Below are 18,819 nucleotides of genomic sequence, written 5' to 3' on the forward strand. Positions count from 1 at the left end.
ATTGTATTATTAATGTTCTATAAATTAATACCCAAAAGTTCATCTTATTCCTGTGGTATGGGAGCACCTTGCGTGTGTTTCTATAAATTGTCTCTGGATTTTTATTTCTACATGCATATAATTCTACCACTAAGTGGCAGTAGAGAACTGTGGTTGCATAGTCCCAATTTAAAGGATGTTGAAGATCAAGTTCAGTGACTTGTGCTCTTTTTTACTTTCTTTTCATTACTATGTCATGCAGTTCTTTAAATTAGCTTTTTTTTTTTTTTCTTTTTAAAATTAAAGGGTATATTAAGTCAGAGTCAGGATAAAGCACTTCGGAGGATTGGAGAGTTAAGAGAGGTAAGTCATGGTGATTAATACTTTGAGAATTTAATCTCATTTATCAGAACTCTTGTTATTTGTTGGGATAGTTTCATATACAGTTCTTTAGTTATAGTAAAAACCAACCAGGCCATTCTGTAAGACCAGAGATTGCTTCTTACAGTTTTTATTTGTGTAGTTTCCCTAAGATATATGCTGGTAGAATTTATGACATAAGAATGCCTTTATTTAGCAACAGAATATCATTTGCCAGCTTGACAGTCAGTGGCAACTTCCGAGGCTAACCTGTCTCTTCTGTTAGGCATTTCAGGCTCCTTTTTGTTTTTCCTAACCAACAGTTTTGATAAAATTAAATAAAAATTATGTTCATGTAATATTTTGGGGGGGGTAATTTTAACAATGAAATATTAGCAAATATTTACCATTTTTGTCCTGTCCTGTCTTGAGAAGGTTGGAGATTATTGGCTTATACTGGCTAGGGGGTTGGATTCTGTGTCACTGCTATACTTTAACAGTTTGAAATATTTTAATTGTAAAAATATTTTAGTTATAAGGTATAACAAATATAGAAAATCATGCACAAAAATATATAGCTTATTTGTGTATGGTAAACACTATTGTAACCACCACCACGGTCAAGAAATAGAATATTGCCAGTCACCCTGAAAGCCCCTTTGTGTTTCCCCAGCCAGTAATAGCTCCTCCCTTTCTGCAAAAATAACTACTGACTTTTGTTGTACTTCCTTGTGTCTTTTTAAGGTTTTATTACTGAAAAGTGTGCCCCTAGGTACTACAGTCTTGCCCATGTAAAAATTGTTTTGATACAACTTTTAAGTCTCCTTAAATCTGTACATCCCCGCACCCTGCATCCCTTTTCCTTATAGTTGATCTGTTGAAGAACCTAATGATAAATTAGAAGACCCAGTATTATTCATTTGCCTATTCCAGCACTGTAAAACAATACTTGTAGAATAACAATACTACCACCATTAATTATGATTACTGAGATTAGTTAATAAATTTTTATATACTATTCCTGGTTTTCCACCACTTAAAAAATTTTTTTCCATATCTATACTGTTAGATCATAAATCATTGCATATGTATTTCCCTTTAAACCCTTGTGAAAACTCTCTTAGGAGATGCCTGTCAGAGCCATGGATTGACAAATTTTAATTTTTTATTACCTCCCACTTGTGTTAGGTTTCTTTCTTTTTTTTTTTAATAAATTTATTTTTTATTGGTGTTCAATTTACCAACATACAGAATAGCACCCGTCATCCCGTCAAGTGCCCCCCTCAGTGCCCATCACCCATTCACCCCCACCCCCCACCCTCCTCCCCTTCCACCACCCCTAGTTCGTTTCCCAGAGTTAGGAGTCTTTATGTTCTGTCTCCCTTTCTGATATTTCCCACACATTTCTTCTCCCTTCCCTTATATTCCCTTTCACTATTATTTATATTCCCCAAATGAATGAGAACATATAATGTTTGTCCTTCTCCGATTGACTTACTTCACTCAGCATAATACCCTCCAGTTCCATCCACGTTGAGGCAAATGGTGGGTATTTGTCGTTTCTAATGGCTGAGTAATATTCCATTATATACATAAACCACATCTTCTTTATCCATTCATCTTTCGATGGACACCGAGGCTCCTTCCACAGTTTAGCTATTGTGGACATTGCTGCTATAAACATCGGGGTGCAGGTGTCCCAGCGTTTCATTGCATCTGTATCTTTGAGGTAAATCCCCAACAGTGCAATTGCTGGGTCGTAGGGCAGGTCTATTTTTAACTGTTTGAGGAACCTCCACACAGTTTTCCAGAGTGGCTGCACCAGTTCACATTCCTACCAACAGTGTAAGAGGGTTCCCTTTTCTCTGCATCCTCTCCAACATTTGTGGTTTCCTGCCTTATTAATTTTTTGTGTTAGGTTTCTATTGCTGCTGCAGCAAATTACCACAAATTTAATGGATTAAAACAACACAAATCTCAGAATTTACTTAGTCAAATTAGTCTTACTTGGCTATAATTAAGGTGTCAGTTGGACTGTTTCTTAATGAAGGTTCAGAGGGACAATCTGTTTCTTTGCCATTTTCAGCTTCTGAGGCTGCCATGTACTCTGATACATAGCTTCTTTCCTCCATCTTCAAAACTATCAGTGTTACATCTCTGCCCATTCTACTATAATCATTCCTCCCCTTCTCTCTGAACTCACTTGGGAAAGGTTCTGATTTTAAGGACCCCTGTAATTAGATTGGGCCCACACAGATAATCCATGATAATCTCCTTATTTCAAGGCTCTTAATTTGATCACATATGCAAATTCTCCTAATATGCTCCAGTTTCGGGGATTAGGACTTGGAATCTTTGGGGTTGTCTTCTATCTAACATGCTGCTTTTAATCAAGACTATAATCAAAAAAAAAAAAAAAAGACTATAATCAATAAAATGGCTAGGAGACAGCCAATAAGAGAAAGGAGGAGAAATAAGGGGTCTAGAGGCCATATAGTAAATTCTTTTTTCTTTCTTTCTTTCTTTCTTTCTTTCTTTCTTTCTTTCTTTCTTTCTTTCTTTCTTTCTTTCGTAAATTCGTTTTGGTGCGTATCTGTAGTATTTTTGTAGTAGCTAAGATATATTTCTGAGCCATAACCCTGGTTCCAGTTACATGAAGAGAGATTTATTCAGTAATATATATGTAAATACTACACAGATAAATGAGGGTCTGGATATTTTAAATTTTGTTCACAAAAAGATTTCCTCATCTAAATAGTATAACCCATAAAATCATGATTAGTATTTAAACATTCAGAGTGCTGTAAGTCATAAAATGTTTTGTTTCTTTGGAATTAAAGCCTGAATAGAAGTTACACACCATTTCATTAGTACCTTATTGACTTATACTGGGCAAAACAGTATAATGTTCTTTATTATATCAAGCTATTCAAGGTAATAGGAAGGATGTTGGGTTTGAGGTTGGTGTCGAGGAGAATAACTATCATGACTTCCAGTGCTTTGACGAAACCTCAGATGTGAGGTCTTTTGACCAAATATGTACAATTTCATATTGTTGGAACATTCACTGTATGCTTGGGGGTCACAGCTTTTTATGTTGGCTGTGGCCAAACTAGGAAAGAAGGCTAATGTAGTTTTCTACAGAAATTATGATTCCATGAAAGATTTTGAGGAGATGAAGAAGGCTGGTATCTTTCAGGGTGTAAAATAATTTAGGAATGTAAAGAATTTCTTTGGGTTGAGTTTCATGGAAGTTTGTCACTAACCTTTGTTCCTAAACTATGAAACATAAATATTGGGTTATGGAATGGTTTCCCTTTATGAGTAAACAACCAATAAATACTGTGGACAGTAAAAAAAAAAAGAAATTTTTTTTTTCAGAAAATAGTCCTTAGTACTTTATATCTTCCTCATGTTGTTATGAGTATATGCATGAGTAGAATCCATGAACATTTCTCCTAATATTTTATGGAGATATATAATATTATATGGATAATATATAATATTATATGGATATATAATACTTATATATAAATAAAAATTTTATAAAATATTATATATAATATTTTATGGAGAACAAAACAATTCCATATAAGCAAATATTGTGTATTATGTCAAATTCTAGCATAATGGATATTTGTTAATTAAATGAAGGAAAAAGGTAAACAAAAACATTTCTAATCTTGATTTTAGGGGGGGATCTCTCTATTTCCTGGATCTGAATGCCTGTTTCCCTTCCCAGATTAGGAAAGTTTTCAGCTAGAATTTGTTCAAATACATATTCTGGCCCTCTGTCCCTTTCGGCACCCTCGGGAACACCAATTAAACGTAGGTTTTTCTTCCTCAGGCTGTCGTTTATTTCACTTATTCTATCTTCATGGTCTTTTAATTGTTTGTCTCTTTTTTCCTCAGTTTCCCTCTTTGCTATCAACTTGTCTTCTATGTCACTCACTCGTTCTTCCACCTCATTAACCCTCGTCGTTAGGACTTCTAGTTTGGATTGCATCTCATTCAATTGATTTTTAATTTCTGCCTGATTAGCTCTAAATTCTGCAGTCATGAAGTCTCTTGAGTCCTTTATGCTTTTTTCTAGAGCCACCAGTAGCTGTATAATAGTGCTTCTGAATTGGCTTTCTGACATTGAATTGTAATCCAGATTTTGTAACTCTGTGGGAGAGAGGACTGTTTCTGATTCTTTCTTTTGAGGTGAGGTTTTCCTTCTAGTCATTTTGCTCAGTGCAGAGTGGCCAAAAGCAAGTTGTACTTGATAGAAGCGCGAACTCTTCTCGCTGTAGCATTTCAGCTGTTCTCTCTTTAATTCTCAGGCCGAATTCATAGATTTTCAGGATAATTTGAAGGTTTTCTAGGTAATTTGGTGGAGACAGGTGATTTGGAGACCCTACTCTTCCGCCATCTTGCCCCTCCTCCCATTTCTAATCTTTACCCTGTAATTTACTTAGCCTGATTTGGAGTCTTATAACATCAACAGATATTAAATAGCAGTATCTTACTATGAGAAGGTAATTGAACTGTGAAAATTATGAGCTCATCTAAGATGATAGGGTTCTCTGATTTCCTTTTAAGGCCAGTTAAATGTGGAATTAATGTAGACATTCTTAGCTGTTTCCTCCTTTCTCTGTCCTTTTGTCTGTGCATGGTATGTTCTTTTTTCTAGGCTTACTCAAATGCAGTTCATTATAAACAGCTGCCGTTCTCAAAGCTAACTTCAGGGAGGAAGAGTTCTTTTGCAGTTTGAAACACATCTGAACATAATGGGTAGCACAGGCTGAGATAAAAAATAGTGGAACAGTTAATGTATTTGATACATTCTACTTATCAAGATATTTCTCTCAGGACATAATCAGAAAGACCTTGTAAATCATATGCATAAAAATCTTAATTCTAGGGTACTCAGTTGGTTAAGCATCTGCCTTCAGTTTGTGTTTTGGTCCTGGGATCAAGCCCCTCTTTGAGCTCCCTGCTCAGTGGGAAACCTGCTTCTCCGTCTCCCTCTGCTGCTACTCCTGCTTGTGCTCTCTTGCTCTCTCTCTCTCTCTGTCAAATGGAAGAATAAAATCTTTTTTTAAAAAAGTTAATTCCAAAGTTTGCCAAAATTTGGAAGCAGTCTGAATGGCCAAAAATAAGAACATTATTGAATTAGTTGTTGTATTTAGTAATATTATATAACCATTTATTATTATTGTACTTAAAAGTTCAAATAGTGTAGATATACACTAAAAGTCTAATCACAAGAAATTTAAGTAAGAAATGACTCTAGATACTAGGATCCAGGATAGCTAGTGAGATAGCCAGCCTGTGGACTGTAGTCAGAATAGAAGTAGATAGTTCTTAAGTTCCTTTGTAACTATAGCCTTTTTTTATTTTTTATTTTTAAACTTTTTTTTGTAACTGTAGTCTTGACTAATTATGGAGTGCTTATTGGTAGAATAGGGTAAGGTAGAAGGGGGAGGGAAAAGAAAATATGCTGTCATTTTATCCAAGTATTTTTTATATATGAAAGAAAGGGGGAGATGGAAAACATTTAAAACCTGAACACCATCATATAAATTGAGGAATTTTTGTTGGCTGTTAGGGATGGCATGTAACAGAGTTTGGTATGGTAGGATGTAGAAAATTATTTGGAAGAAATGAATTTTAAGGAAAGTAAAGGATCACATTACTATTAAAGAGATGTGTGGCTGTTCATACTAAATAATTGGCCTCTGCAAAGTCATGGAGGACAGTATATTCCAGACTTTTGGATTTCATGGACTGAAAAATTACCTTCCAATTCCTTGGGGGAAAGGAGAATTGTTGTAGAGCTGCAGACTTTTTTTTAAAGACTTACTTATTTGAGAGAGAGAGGGAGCACGGGCGAGTGTGAGCGTGCATGCCCAAGAGCCAGTGAGCGCTTATGTGGGGGAGGGCAGAGGGGAGTATCTCAACTAGACTCCTTGCTGAGCTGAGCTGAAACCAAGAGCCTGAAGCTCAACCAGCTGAGCCACTGAGGTACCCCAGAGCTGCAAACTTATTTTTTCAAGTAAGGACATTGAGAGTAAGAAACCAGATTCTTTTATTGTCATTATTTCATGAAAGAAATACTTTTTTTTTTTTAATTTTTAAGTAATTTTTACATGTATCTCACAACCCCAGGATCAAGAGTCACATGTTTTTCCAACCGAGGCAGCCAGATGCCCTGACAGATTTTTTTTTTTTTTAAATAACAAGATTAGGAAGGACATATTCTCAGAATAAAGGACAGTTGTTTAAATAAAAGAAAAACTCTCTTCTGTTGGCTTTCTGTTTGTTTTTTCACCATGGATCAGTGAAGACTTCATTCTGGACCTGCCCTGATTCAAAGACTGGCATTTGGAGACTACTGCTGTGGGAAGAGTCAAACCAGGAGTCTTTATTGAGAGGAACAGTACAAATGTGATCTTGAAGCAGTGTAGGTGTGGGGGTGAATAGAGGACAGTTAGTGCTTTAGTATTTTGAAATTAGTAAATTTGAACTATGCAAAAAGAGGGCATTGCTGTAAGTCTTTGAAAATATTCTTTGGCCGTGGAAGGAGCCTCGGTGTCCATCGAAAGATGAATGGATAAAGAAGATGTGGTTTATGTATACAATGGAATATTACTCAGCCATTAGAAACGACAAATACCCACCATTTGCTTCCACATGGATGGAACTGGAGGTTATTATGCTGAGTGAAATAAGTCAATCGGAGAAGGACAAACATTCTATGGTCTCATTCATTTGGAGACTATAAATAATAGTGAAAGGGAATAGAGGGGAAGGGAGAAGAAATGGGTAGGAAATATCAGAAAGGGAGTCAGAACATGAAGACTCTTAACTCTGGGAAACGAACTAGGGGTGGTGGAAGGGGAGGAGGGTGGGGGGGTGGGGGTGACTGGGTGGCGGGCACTGAGGGGGGCACTTGACGGGATGAGCACTGGGTGTTATTCTGTATGTTGGCAAATTGAACACCAATAAAAAATAAATTTATTATTAAAAAAAAGAAAATATTGTTTGGGAAAATTTTCTAGCAAATGTGTAAGGGATGGATTAAGTCAGACTTGGGGTAAGATTTCTCTCTAGAAGGCTCCTGAAGGAAATTAGTCATTGAAATTATAAAGTTCTGCACTGTGGTTGTAGATGTAGAAAGAATAGGACTTAAACATCGTAGAGAAAGCAGTAAAAATATATTAGTTATACGTAGGGATCAACAAAAGTAGGTAAAATGTGACTTTGAATATATTTTTTTAAGATTTTATTTATTCATGAGAGTCACAGAGGGAGAGAGAGGCAGAGACACAGGCAGAAGGAGAAGCAGGCTCCATGCAGGGAGCCTGACGTGGGACTCCATCCTGGGACTCCAGGACCACGCCCTGGGCGGAAGGCAGGCGCTAAACTGTTGAGCCACCCAGGGATCCCCGACTTTGAATATTTTGAGTTTAGGAAATTAGAAAAGTTAGGAATCCTAAAAAAATAGAAAGGCTTTGATTGTATGTCTTGCATGTACCAGATGTTAATCTCTAGGATTCTGTTGGAGTACATATAAGGAAGAAGCACCAAGGACACAGGACTGAACCCAGAGGAATAGATGCCCATAGAATCTGTGAAGCAGGTAGAGGAAATTAAGAGACAGGAGTATAGACAGGAGCCTGAAGCCCCAGAGAGCGAGCATCTAAACTGAGGAATTATTGGTGACTGGTATAATAGAGAGGTAAAGGTCATTGGATTTAGTGAGGAAGGCTCATTAATGATCTAAAGAAAGTAGCTTTTTGAGTAATTTCAGGAACTTGAAAATTTTCTGTTTGTAGTTCAGTCTTTTCACTTTACAATTAAGGAGGCTTCTGACTTTGGCTATTGACTGCTTTCATGTATTGGGAGGAGGAAAGCTCTATTGGCTATGGCTGTTTGGTATAAAACAATGTAGTTTTAGATCAAGTGCATATAAGATAGCACAAGTCATAAGATGGCTGAAAGTAGGATAATGTTTTTTTCTTTATCTTAAGCAATTGTTTTATCCTCTCTGCATTATTATCATCACTGAGCAGTCATTACTGCTCTAAAAATACACTTTCTCTTCTTGGATCTCAGTTTTTTTGAGGAATAGAATTCATGTCCCAATGGACAAATACTAATGTTTTACCTATTGATTCTACTCTAATTATTGTTGCTGATACCTCATCTTAAGAAAAATGCAAATCTGGTTTGATCATGTTTTTAAACTTTGAAAACTTCAAGTTTATATTTTTTTGCTTTTTACTGAAAACTATTTATAAAATCCTTTATGTTTTAGGAGCTCCAAATGGATCAGCAAGCAAAAAAACATCTCCAAGAGGAGTTTGATGCATCTTTAGAGGAAAAAGATCAGCATATCAGTGTTCTCCAGACTCAGGTAAAAGATTAAAATAAAAAGAGCGGAATTTTTGGGTAAAGAAAAATTACGGGGGTTTTGATGGGATATCGCAATAGGTTCCAGATGTTATAAAATAGCCTATTTTTAAAATTCTTGCTTTTGTGTTATTTTTCAGTATAATTTTTAAATTTACTGTATCTTTTGGCCAACTATAAATGAAAATAGCAAATATAAAAATCAACTACACTGGGAGTAAACACATTATTTTGGTCCTCCCCTCCTCCCAGTATATTGAAAAAGAATATCCTTTACTCTGTCCCCTCTATGTTTTAAAGAAAGTACTACTGTAATTTCTCATTTTATTTTTTTAGGGAGAGCACATGTGGGCTGGGAGAGTGGGGGGGTGGGCAAGGCCAGGAGAGAGAGAATCTTAAGCAGTCTCCCTGCTCAGCATGGACCCAGAGACAGGGCTCAGTCTCACAACCCTGAGACCGTGACCTGAGCCAGAACCAAGAGTCAGACACCTAACCTGTTGAGCCACCCAGGCGCCCCTCATTTTTTTCCTAAGGAACATTTCTTTTTTAGGTTTCTCTGCTGAAACAGCGGTTACGGAATGGTCCAATGAATGTTGATTTACCAAAACCATTCTCTCCGATGGAACCACAGACTGAAGACATCTCTAAAGAGAACATAGACAGTGATATAGAGCCAGTAGGTAAGCTTCATCTTGTCAAAAAGTTAATTTAAAAACTAGAGGAGGGGATCCCTGGGTGGCGCAGCGGTTTGGCGCCTGCCTTTGGCCCGGGGCGCGATCCTGGAGACCCGGGATCGAATCCCACGTCGGGCTCCCAGCATGAAGCCTGCTTCTCCCTCTGCCTGTGTCTCTGCCTCTCTGTCTCTCTCTGTGTGACTATCATGAATAAATAAATAAAATCTTTAAAAAAATAAAAAAATAAAAACTAGAGGAGGATGTTGACAGTTTCCAGGGCATGACTGAGGGAAGGGGTGCTGGGTGGTGTCTAAGGCAGGAGGGTCCTCCAGGAAGATGCAAGAGTTTTGTTGTTTTGTTTCTTTACTTGTTATTGTTCTTCAGAACAAAGCTAAGTAATTATTTTAAGACTTGAAAGTCTGTGAGCACCACATTTTCATTGTAATTAAAATTCATTGTAGTGTTCACTTCAGCAGCACATATACTAAAATTCATTATATTACACTGTTTTATTGATAACAGTAGCTAGCTTTCATATAAACAGGGTCAGTATTGTTTAAGAGTAATGAATTTGCTATTTTCATTGTTTGGCTATTTCAGTTTTTAAGTAATATTGCTTACATATTTCTACATTCAAAGATTTCTATATTTGCTCTATTATTTGTTTTCTAATTAGAAAGGAAGAAACAGTTAAATTTTGTCTAAAAATCCAGTTATAGACCTCCATACTCTTTGAGGCTGTAGGTACATGTATTCAGTAAAATTTCGTTTTTTTGTTTATTGGCTCTTTCAGAGGTATTTGTGATAAACTTTTAGTCCAGCCTGCACCAGACAGAGCGAGGTGCTGAACAGCTAGCTATCTGTCTGAGCAGCCAGCCTAGAAAGGGTCCTGAAATTCCCTTCGGGGTATGAAAACTTAACTCATAAGTCATAAATGTGTGGAGAATGCAGAACTCTCAGGGACAGATTAGAATGCAGTGGAAAAAATTCTTGATTAATCCTTTGGAGATGGGAGCCAAGGACACATAGGGCACTTTTGAATAACAAAAGATGGTCATCAAACTGTCTTTTGAGGGTGGATTCAGTTAATGTTAGTTAACTAATGAGTGTTTTGTGCCATTTGGGGTAGGCACTCCCTCAGATTCTTCAGATACAGATCATACACATGGTGAGAGTTGAGGTTGGTAAGGATACCTCTCCCTTCTTGGTCTGGCTCAGAGGATAGCAGAGCATTGGGGTGGGGATGCACCCCTGTGTACTGACAGAGGAACTGTTCCCAGAGAGCCGTTCTGTTCCTTACTGATCATGTTCCTCACTGAACACTGCCTGTGCTGCTTATTTTTGATAGTGGTAGATGGAGCTTCTGCTAAAACACTGGAAGTACTTCAGCAGAGAATTAAGAGGCAAGAGAATCTACTGCAGCGTTGTAAGGAAACAATTCAGTCACATAAGGAACAATGTGCCCTATTAACCAGTGAAAAAGAAGCCCTCCAAGAACAACTAGATGAAAGGCTTCAAGAACTAGAAAAGATGAAGGTAAAAGAGCAAATGTGTTTGGTGTACTGTAACCCTGTAAAGCTAGATCCACAGGCTCCAGCGTGGCCTGCACTTCCCTCCTCCTCTGCAGAGCCTTCCCCTTCTCCATAGACAGCTTGGAGAGGACTCCCAAGTGCCCTGGGCTTCATAGCACTTACACCATCCTTTTCAGACCTCCTATATACTTTGCTCTTATTGGATTGAGAAGTATCCAAATTAGATTAAAATGTTTATAGAGTTCTCATATGAGGAGAAGCTTTATTAGAGATGGAAATGAATTTTTAAAATTTTTTTAGGAGCTTCATATGGCTGAGAAGACTAAACTTATCACTCAGTTGCGTGATGCAAAGAACTTAATTGAACAGCTTGAACAAGATAAGGTAAACCAATAAACCTTATGATACTAAAATTTATCAGGGGGCCCCAGAATTCACTTTTGAAAGCAGTTAGAAGCATTCAGGCTTATGCTTTCCAAAGTTATTATTATAGCTGCTTCCATGAAAAATCTTTTTGTTGTAATTTTGAAATTTAAATAACAATTAGCATTCGATGTGTATCATGTAAAACTGATTCTCTGTGACTTTTTGATCCCAGTCAGCATTTTGATTTCTAGATTAGAATAATGTTGCAAAAGAAATCTGTTTACAGTACCTAACTATTTTCTAGAGAAAAGAATTTTTTATAGCTAAGGCATTACTGAATGTGAATGATATTAAATATTATCTTTAATGGAAGCAGATTAGTCTCTCAGATAAATTACCTAAATGAAGAAGTGGTAGTGTATAGATTAGTATAAATAGAAGTTTCTACAATTGAATTTTGGTATATACAGGTGAGATTGGCAGTGTAGAGTTGGAGCAACAGCTATGGCTATGACAGCAGAGGCAACTGAAAATTCATTGGCAAGCGCTTTTAAGTCTTTCAGCCCCAAGTTCTTGGGTTGGTTCCTTTTCTAAAGCAGCTCCTAGTTGGTTCACATCGTCTACCATTTTCTTCAATAGGCTACTTTACAGCTACAGTATTTTAAATGGCCATGCAATTAAGGACATGTCAGAGATGTTCTGCTTTTGAAATGTATTAGCAGTATTTTCATGCTATGATGTCATTTTGTTAGATTCTACTCCGTATACTTCATGAAGGCCCATTTAAAAAAGTGAACCCACCATGCAGCTTCAACAGTTAACATCTCAGGACTAATGTTTTATCTGTACATGCCCAATCCTTATTATCCTCAACCTAGAATTTACTTTGTTGTAGAGCAAATCCAAGAAATCTCATAATTTCTTACATAAACATTTAGGTGTATTTTTTAAATAAAAGACTCTTTATAGAACTGTAATTGCATTATCATGATCATCTCTAAAACTTTCATAATTTCTTAATACTATCGTCTATCTAGTTAGTTTCAGATTTTGCCTTTTGTCTCATACGTTTTTTTCCCATTTTGATGAATCAAGATCTAAGTAAGTTTCTTTCATTGTAATTGGTTGATACGACTTTTAAGACTTCTTTTAATCTATAGGTTCCATTGCCCTCTTTCTCTCCATGTCTCTTTTTCTCCATTGTGATTTGGTTTTTGAAGAAACTGAAGGCCAGCGATCTTGTTTGAAATTTGTGTAATCCCCACTTACCTGGTTTTTATCTGTCCACTAAAATGAACCACCTGGAAGAGTCATACCCTAAACTAAGATGTGACAAACCCTGAAAGCAAAGTAATAATTTGAAGATCGTAAAATAGCTGTCACAAAATCTTATTTTTCAAGAGCCAAGTCGAACCATCCTGTTTTTTGTTAGTTGCAAATGTCTGATTCAGGATATAATATTTATTCCTTTTCCCTCTAGTGACCCTCATTTCATGTGTACATTATCCAGAGAGTGGGAGGACAGTAGCAATTAGCAAATTGGAGGAGTGGGGGTGCCTCCCTGACAGTAGTGATGGGTGGTGGTGGGACCAGGGACTGTCACAAGAGAAAAGAGAAAAAGCAGGTATACCTGTATCACAGTCTTAGCCCATCTTTGTGGCAGCAGTAACCTTCCACCTTCAGTAGCCTTTGAGGCTCTCCCCATGTTCCAGCACAGATTATGGTGGCCCTGAGCCCAGTACAAAAGGCTATATTTTGTTCATTATAAACTCTTTACTAAGATAGGGAAAATTATAGCAGACATTTATAGTAAGATTATAAAATAAGTCTTTTAATTAAAATGTGTTTTTAATACTCAAAAGATTAAACTTACTATTAAAATAGTTTTTCATATTAATAACCCTGATCTGCCAGGTAATCAGTTATTATAGTATATAGGATCGTATAGAGTGCAGAACACAGACTTCAATTTGTGAAATACTAAAATAATTCTTATTTTGTACTTAGTAAGAAATAGTATGTTTTCTGCCTTTTAAGTAAGTTTATATATGCTACTGATGATGCAGTTTTGTTATGCAAACGCTTTAGTACCTGCGCTTCTGTTTAGGGAATGGTAATAGCAGAGACAAAACGTCAGATGCATGAAACCCTGGAAATGAAAGAAGAAGAAATTGCTCAACTCCGTAGTCGCATCAAACAGATGACTACCCAGGGAGAGGAGTTACGGGAACAGAAAGAGAAGTCTGAAAGAGCTGGTAAGAATTCAAGGGCTATTTGTTTTATGTTAGAACTCAAAAGTCATGTGAAGTGCTTGACCAACCAACATTTAGAAAAATTAGTTAAATATTGATACTGATTCAGAGATTCTGTATAAAATACTGCACTGTTCCTTAGGGGAGGCAGGGGCTGGTGAACTATGGCCTGTGGCTGAAATCCAGCCTATGCATAGCCTATTTGTAGGACTCTCAATGCTTTTTTACATTTTTATGTAGTTGAAAACAAGAAGAATATGTGACAGAACATACATGTCCTGCAAAGCCAAAAATATTTACCATTTGGCCCTTTCTAGAAATGTTTGCCGACTACTGCCTTGGAGTATCAAAACTTTTGGAACTCCCCAAGTAGGCACAGTGTGGTGCATATTAAATAAAGGTCACCTTATAGATAGATATGCTCTAGGGTAAACAAAAAGTGTAAGGTAGAGTATTAAAAAAGTATAAGGTAAGCCATTTAACGTAACAGATTTATGTTTTGTCACAATAAATGCTAGGCTGTGAAAATGTGGAGACCAGCATAGTATTCCACAAGGTACGATGCTGAGTAATGCCAGTAAAGGGAAGAGAGAGCAGAGTGAATGAGCATTTCAGGTTAGTGAGGGTCTGAGTTTTGACTTAGACCTCAAGGAATGAATAGAATGGGCCTAAGCAGAGACGTGGAGGCAGCACGTATTTCAGTTACTATGAGGTCATCAGCAGGCACAGTGACTAAAGTGATGTATGAGTCAGCTGCAGACAATTCTTGCTCAAGTGGAAATAAAGTTGAATCATGAAAGAGCTGACTTTTAAAATCTTAAAAGGTGAGTTGTTGAGCTTAGACTTGGGTGTACAAGACAACAGAAAACCAGTAATAGGAAAACATACTGTGATAGAAGCTAGTGTTTTATGTAGAAAAGAAATGAAGTGGTAAATCAGACCTACAAGCAAAGGCAGAAATCTGAGCATGAGGGACCAAGCGAGAGAGCTCTAGCCACCTTGGGTGGGATGGATCTAGGAAGAGAGAAAGAGCAGAATCTGCAGAATTTGGTATCTGATTAATATGCAGGGGCAGAAGAACAGTAGAAATCTGAGATGACTCCAAGGTTTTGAGCTTCAGAGACTGAATGAATAGTGAGAAGTCAGAGTAGGAAATGTAAGTGGGGAAGTTGAAGAATGGAGTGAAGTGATGAATTTGCTTAGATACTTTGAATATTGTCAGTCATGAGTTTTCCAGATGAAAATGGTTTACTGTAATTTGGAAAAGAAACTAGAGGTTTTTTTAGAAGTCAGTAACCTAAGGTTGAAGCCTGTGATTAAATCCACAGGAGAGAAGATTAAGTTTTACAGTGGTAGCAGCCTCACTGCTACTACTAGTACCTATGAGCATGCACATGCCACTGCTGCCACTACTACCAACAGCCGTTTAGTTTTTTTTAATGCAAGGTTCTGTTATAAATACTTTACTTGTATTTACGTGTGTGTTTACTTGTATTTAATCCTCTCAGTTTCTTTGAAATAGGTACTGTTACTACAAATAGGAAAACCTAAGAATGTGAAGAAAGTTAAGTAGCTTATCTGCATTCATACACAGAGAGTAAGTGTATAGTAAGTGAATCTAGTTTGTGCTCTTAACCATAGAGATCTTGAGACTGGGAGAGAGAAATAATGAGGGGAAAAAAAGTTACCCAAGAAGTCATAGGAATTGTGGATAGTTAGGCTTTGAGAGGAATAAACAGGCATTTCCAGAAATGGAAAAGGTAGGTTGAAGACTTTACAAAAGGTCTTTGACTCTGGTGAGTATTTGATTCCCAGGATGCAGTTTGAAAATTTTAGAAACCAGATTATAAAGTTTAAGATGGAAAATGGATTTGGATGAGAGAGCTAGTTGGTTGACACCAAATAAGCTCATAAAATCTCTTTGTGGTTTTATTAATAGGTGATATTAATTAGCTAATGAATTTGTTCCCATAAACCCAAGAAAATTTCCCTTCAGAGAGCATTAATTGACAGCAACTCTCAGAATATAATCTCTGAGGAATTAATTGAAGCAGTTTGAGGCGTGTGAGACATTGTTAGACAGGTTTGCTTTCAGTCAATAGAAAACCTAATGCATGGTCTCAGCTCCTCATATCAAGCCTTCCCGTTTTTAGGGCTGTTTTTGTTGACTAATGTAGTCAGGCAAAAGAAAATAATATTGGTTAGAGGATTAAGTTTTCTTTTAAAATTGGAATGTATTTTATGAGGAGGTAGAAATCCATGACCTAGTGTCAAGTCAAAAGACAAAATACACAGTTAATTCACATGTAGGGTAAATGTTTCCCAGGCTGCTGTTCTAGTTAGTTCATTAGATAGTACACCCTTCCTTCTCTGGCTTCTCCAAAACATGGTTGTATTTTCTCTTTAAATGGCATTTTCATAAAACTGTATTTTTGTCAATATTTCATAGCCTGTAGGTTGGGAAATTTTTGTTAGTACCATAAAAATATCAAAAATTAAATACTTAAAAGAGAATTATGATTTAGTTATTTAATAAAAGCATTAACTTTGGAAAGTCTTTGGATCACAGAGTTGTAAGGGCTTTTATAGATTTTTAAAAAAATATATTTGTAGTCCTAACTATTGGACTATAACAGGAAGTTACAATAGACTCATTCTACATTGAAGATACTGCCTTTTAAATTTATAATGAAAACTAGTCTTGTACAACAACTGCATTTCATCTAATGATCTTTGATGAGTCTGAATAGACCTGTTGAAATATAAAATGGCATTTAGTTCAAATAGAAAGTGCATTTGCCAATTGACAGAAAAATTCCAATTTAGTGCTAAAAGTAGGGAAAAGTCTTTGTAAAGGAAGTAGAGTTTCCATAGTCTATAAACATAATCTGGCTCTTATAGAATTCTGTTCCTCTATGAAATATCTGTCTTTCTCTTTCTTGAATTTAAAATTCAAAGGCTAAACATGTAAGAGCTGGCCGTGGGAAAGAAGCATTAACAGCATTAACATCATTAAAGCTTGTAGTTGTTAAAGATTTTTAAAAGTAAATTTGTCTACATAAAACAATTATGAAAAAATATAAACCCTCCTAATTCATTTTCAACTGTAAATAATAAATATATTTAGTAATTCTTGATATGTGGCTATCAGTAGACAAGTAACTTATTTTTTTGGATCACCTATTTTGGAGGTAAAAATCAGCTCAAGTATATTTCCCAATACTTTTCTTAGAAAATAGTCTGTTGCACTGGTTTTCTAAATGAAACCAGTTTCATTTCAATGTTCTCATAGTTTTTCTAAATGAGCTGTGATGCCTCCCATATGTTGGAGGACAAAGAAATCTGAATGTCTCTGATTTTAAAAAGAGCAATTCTGCCCTAAAAGACCTAAACTATGTGAATATGGTGACATGCCTACTTTATAATATATGCTGTATCAACTTATAGTACTTATTTTACTCTCTAAGGAACTGTTGAGCATGGTTTTTGAAGTATGACAGTATAGCACTCTTGTTTTGTTAAAATTATTTATTTTAGTGGATAAAGAAAATGAAAACCAAATATATTTGTTAGAAGCATTTTACTATTATTGTTAATAATAATCCTTTCTAGGTATGACTTAAGAACAGATGGTCACATCTTCAAGTAACCAGATTTTAAACTTAGAGAAGTCTGGTGATTCAGCTTTAGTGCATAATGCTATATTTTAGCTACTGGGTATTATTACTAATTGTCTAGAATATTATCTTTTCAATGCAACACCAATGCAGGATGTTAATGCTGCTAAATTTTGCCATAGGTTTTGGCTGTTCTGTGTGTGTGCGTGTGTGTATGTTTTAAGTGGAGTAGGAGGTGGAGGTAGCTGGCTAGGTTTTAATACAATGTATTACAAAAACATTGGAACATAGAGAAAATGAAAGCACACTACTGTTGTTTCAGTACACTTCCATTTAGTCTTTCCTCCAATCCTTATTTTTATATTACTGTAATCATATTGTACATACAATTTTGTGTGCTCCTTTTTTCATATTTAGCATTTTACATATTGCTAAAGCACTAACATTTTAATGGCTGTGTCTGAATGCATGTGCATCACTTAACCATTTTCCTCTTGATCATCATCTAGATTATATTTTTGTTATTATGAACAATACTGTACCAACTCTGATGCAGCTTATTCCATCTTTGAATTTTTTCTCAGGATAAATTCTTACATAGACTTCTAGTCTTTTTTGTAAGTTACTTTTAGGTATTTAAACATAGCCATTACAAAAAACCCACACTATAGTGTTAAGTCCCCCATCTCCCATTAAAATGTTCTTGCCTACAATTTATGCAAAGTAACAAAATATTCTGTTTGGATTAGGAAAGTTTCCAAAGTGCTTTCCAGAGTATCTTTTGTAAACCCTGATTCCCTTTCATTTACCCCATCTTTGCCTAAGTCATGTGTTTTGTATGATTTGGCTGCATTGAAAAACTTAGATTAACTCATAACATACTTTGCTTTTTATTGCCATGTTGTGTTTGTGCAGGAAATAAGTTTTTTATTCATTTGTATAGTATAGGCCTGATATATCAAAGACATTCAGTGGAATATATTTATTTGATATTTGGAGGGCCCTCTTAAATAGAGTTATGTATTTAAGTAATATGTAAGATTTATGCATATTTATATAATAAAAACCACATGTATTTAAGTGCCTTGTTAAAAGTTGCTGATAATTTATGTAACAGAGTTTTCTTGGAGTCTTAAGTCTCACAAAACATCTTATTTTTGTGCATCCACACATGCCAATAAGTGAATCATGGTGCCTTTCCCAAGCCTTGTATGAACAGGACTGGGGTAAGGGCTATTTTTTTTCTTATCATGGGTACTTAGATAAAGCTTTATGAAGAAAATTCCATGTTTCTCAGGCAAAAAAGTAAGAATCAAAGTAGAACTTAAGTCTATCATGTTAGATAAGTAATATGTACATATTTTGGCACTAAATGTATACCTGGTGGAAAATTTCATTATTTTAAATGGAATTAGGTTTTCATTCATTATAGGTGATTTATTTAATAGCCATTTATTTGTGGGTACTTGATATGTTTCTATAGTAGTCGCTGCATCTTTATGTTTACATAGTCACTGTCATCCTGCACTTATGTCCCTGTTACTGGAAAGCATCAGGAACATATTTCTTTGCTAAGGAATCATATTTTCTTTTTTTCTTTCTGTTCTTATTTGAGTATAGTTAACACACAATATTACAT

The 18,819-nt window shown here is 35.9% G+C and overlaps 1 protein-coding gene across 7 annotated transcripts in view; it reads left to right on the top strand.

The window, feature by feature from the left end:
* The window catches only part of GOLGA4 (golgin A4), a 130,225-nt gene that overhangs the window by 53,228 nt on the left and 58,178 nt on the right, over nucleotides 1–18,819 (top strand). For 5 of the 7 annotated variants that reach the window (XM_049099726.1, XM_025461323.3, XM_025461322.3 and 2 more), the window contains 6 exons: nucleotides 286–342; nucleotides 8,645–8,743; nucleotides 9,290–9,419; nucleotides 10,762–10,949; nucleotides 11,246–11,329; nucleotides 13,419–13,566. In XM_049099726.1, coding sequence (XP_048955683.1) covers nucleotides 286–342; nucleotides 8,645–8,743; nucleotides 9,290–9,419; nucleotides 10,762–10,949; nucleotides 11,246–11,329; nucleotides 13,419–13,566 — 706 coding nt within the window. The remainder of the gene's footprint in view (nucleotides 1–285; nucleotides 343–8,644; nucleotides 8,744–9,289; nucleotides 9,420–10,761; nucleotides 10,950–11,245; nucleotides 11,330–13,418; nucleotides 13,567–18,819) is intronic. The other 2 variants (XM_025461324.3, XM_035704828.2) reach the window with 1 other exon arrangement.

Source organism: Canis lupus, chromosome 23, assembly GCF_003254725.2.
Source record: "Canis lupus dingo isolate Sandy chromosome 23, ASM325472v2, whole genome shotgun sequence".
Lineage (NCBI taxonomy): Eukaryota > Metazoa > Chordata > Mammalia > Carnivora > Canidae > Canis > Canis lupus.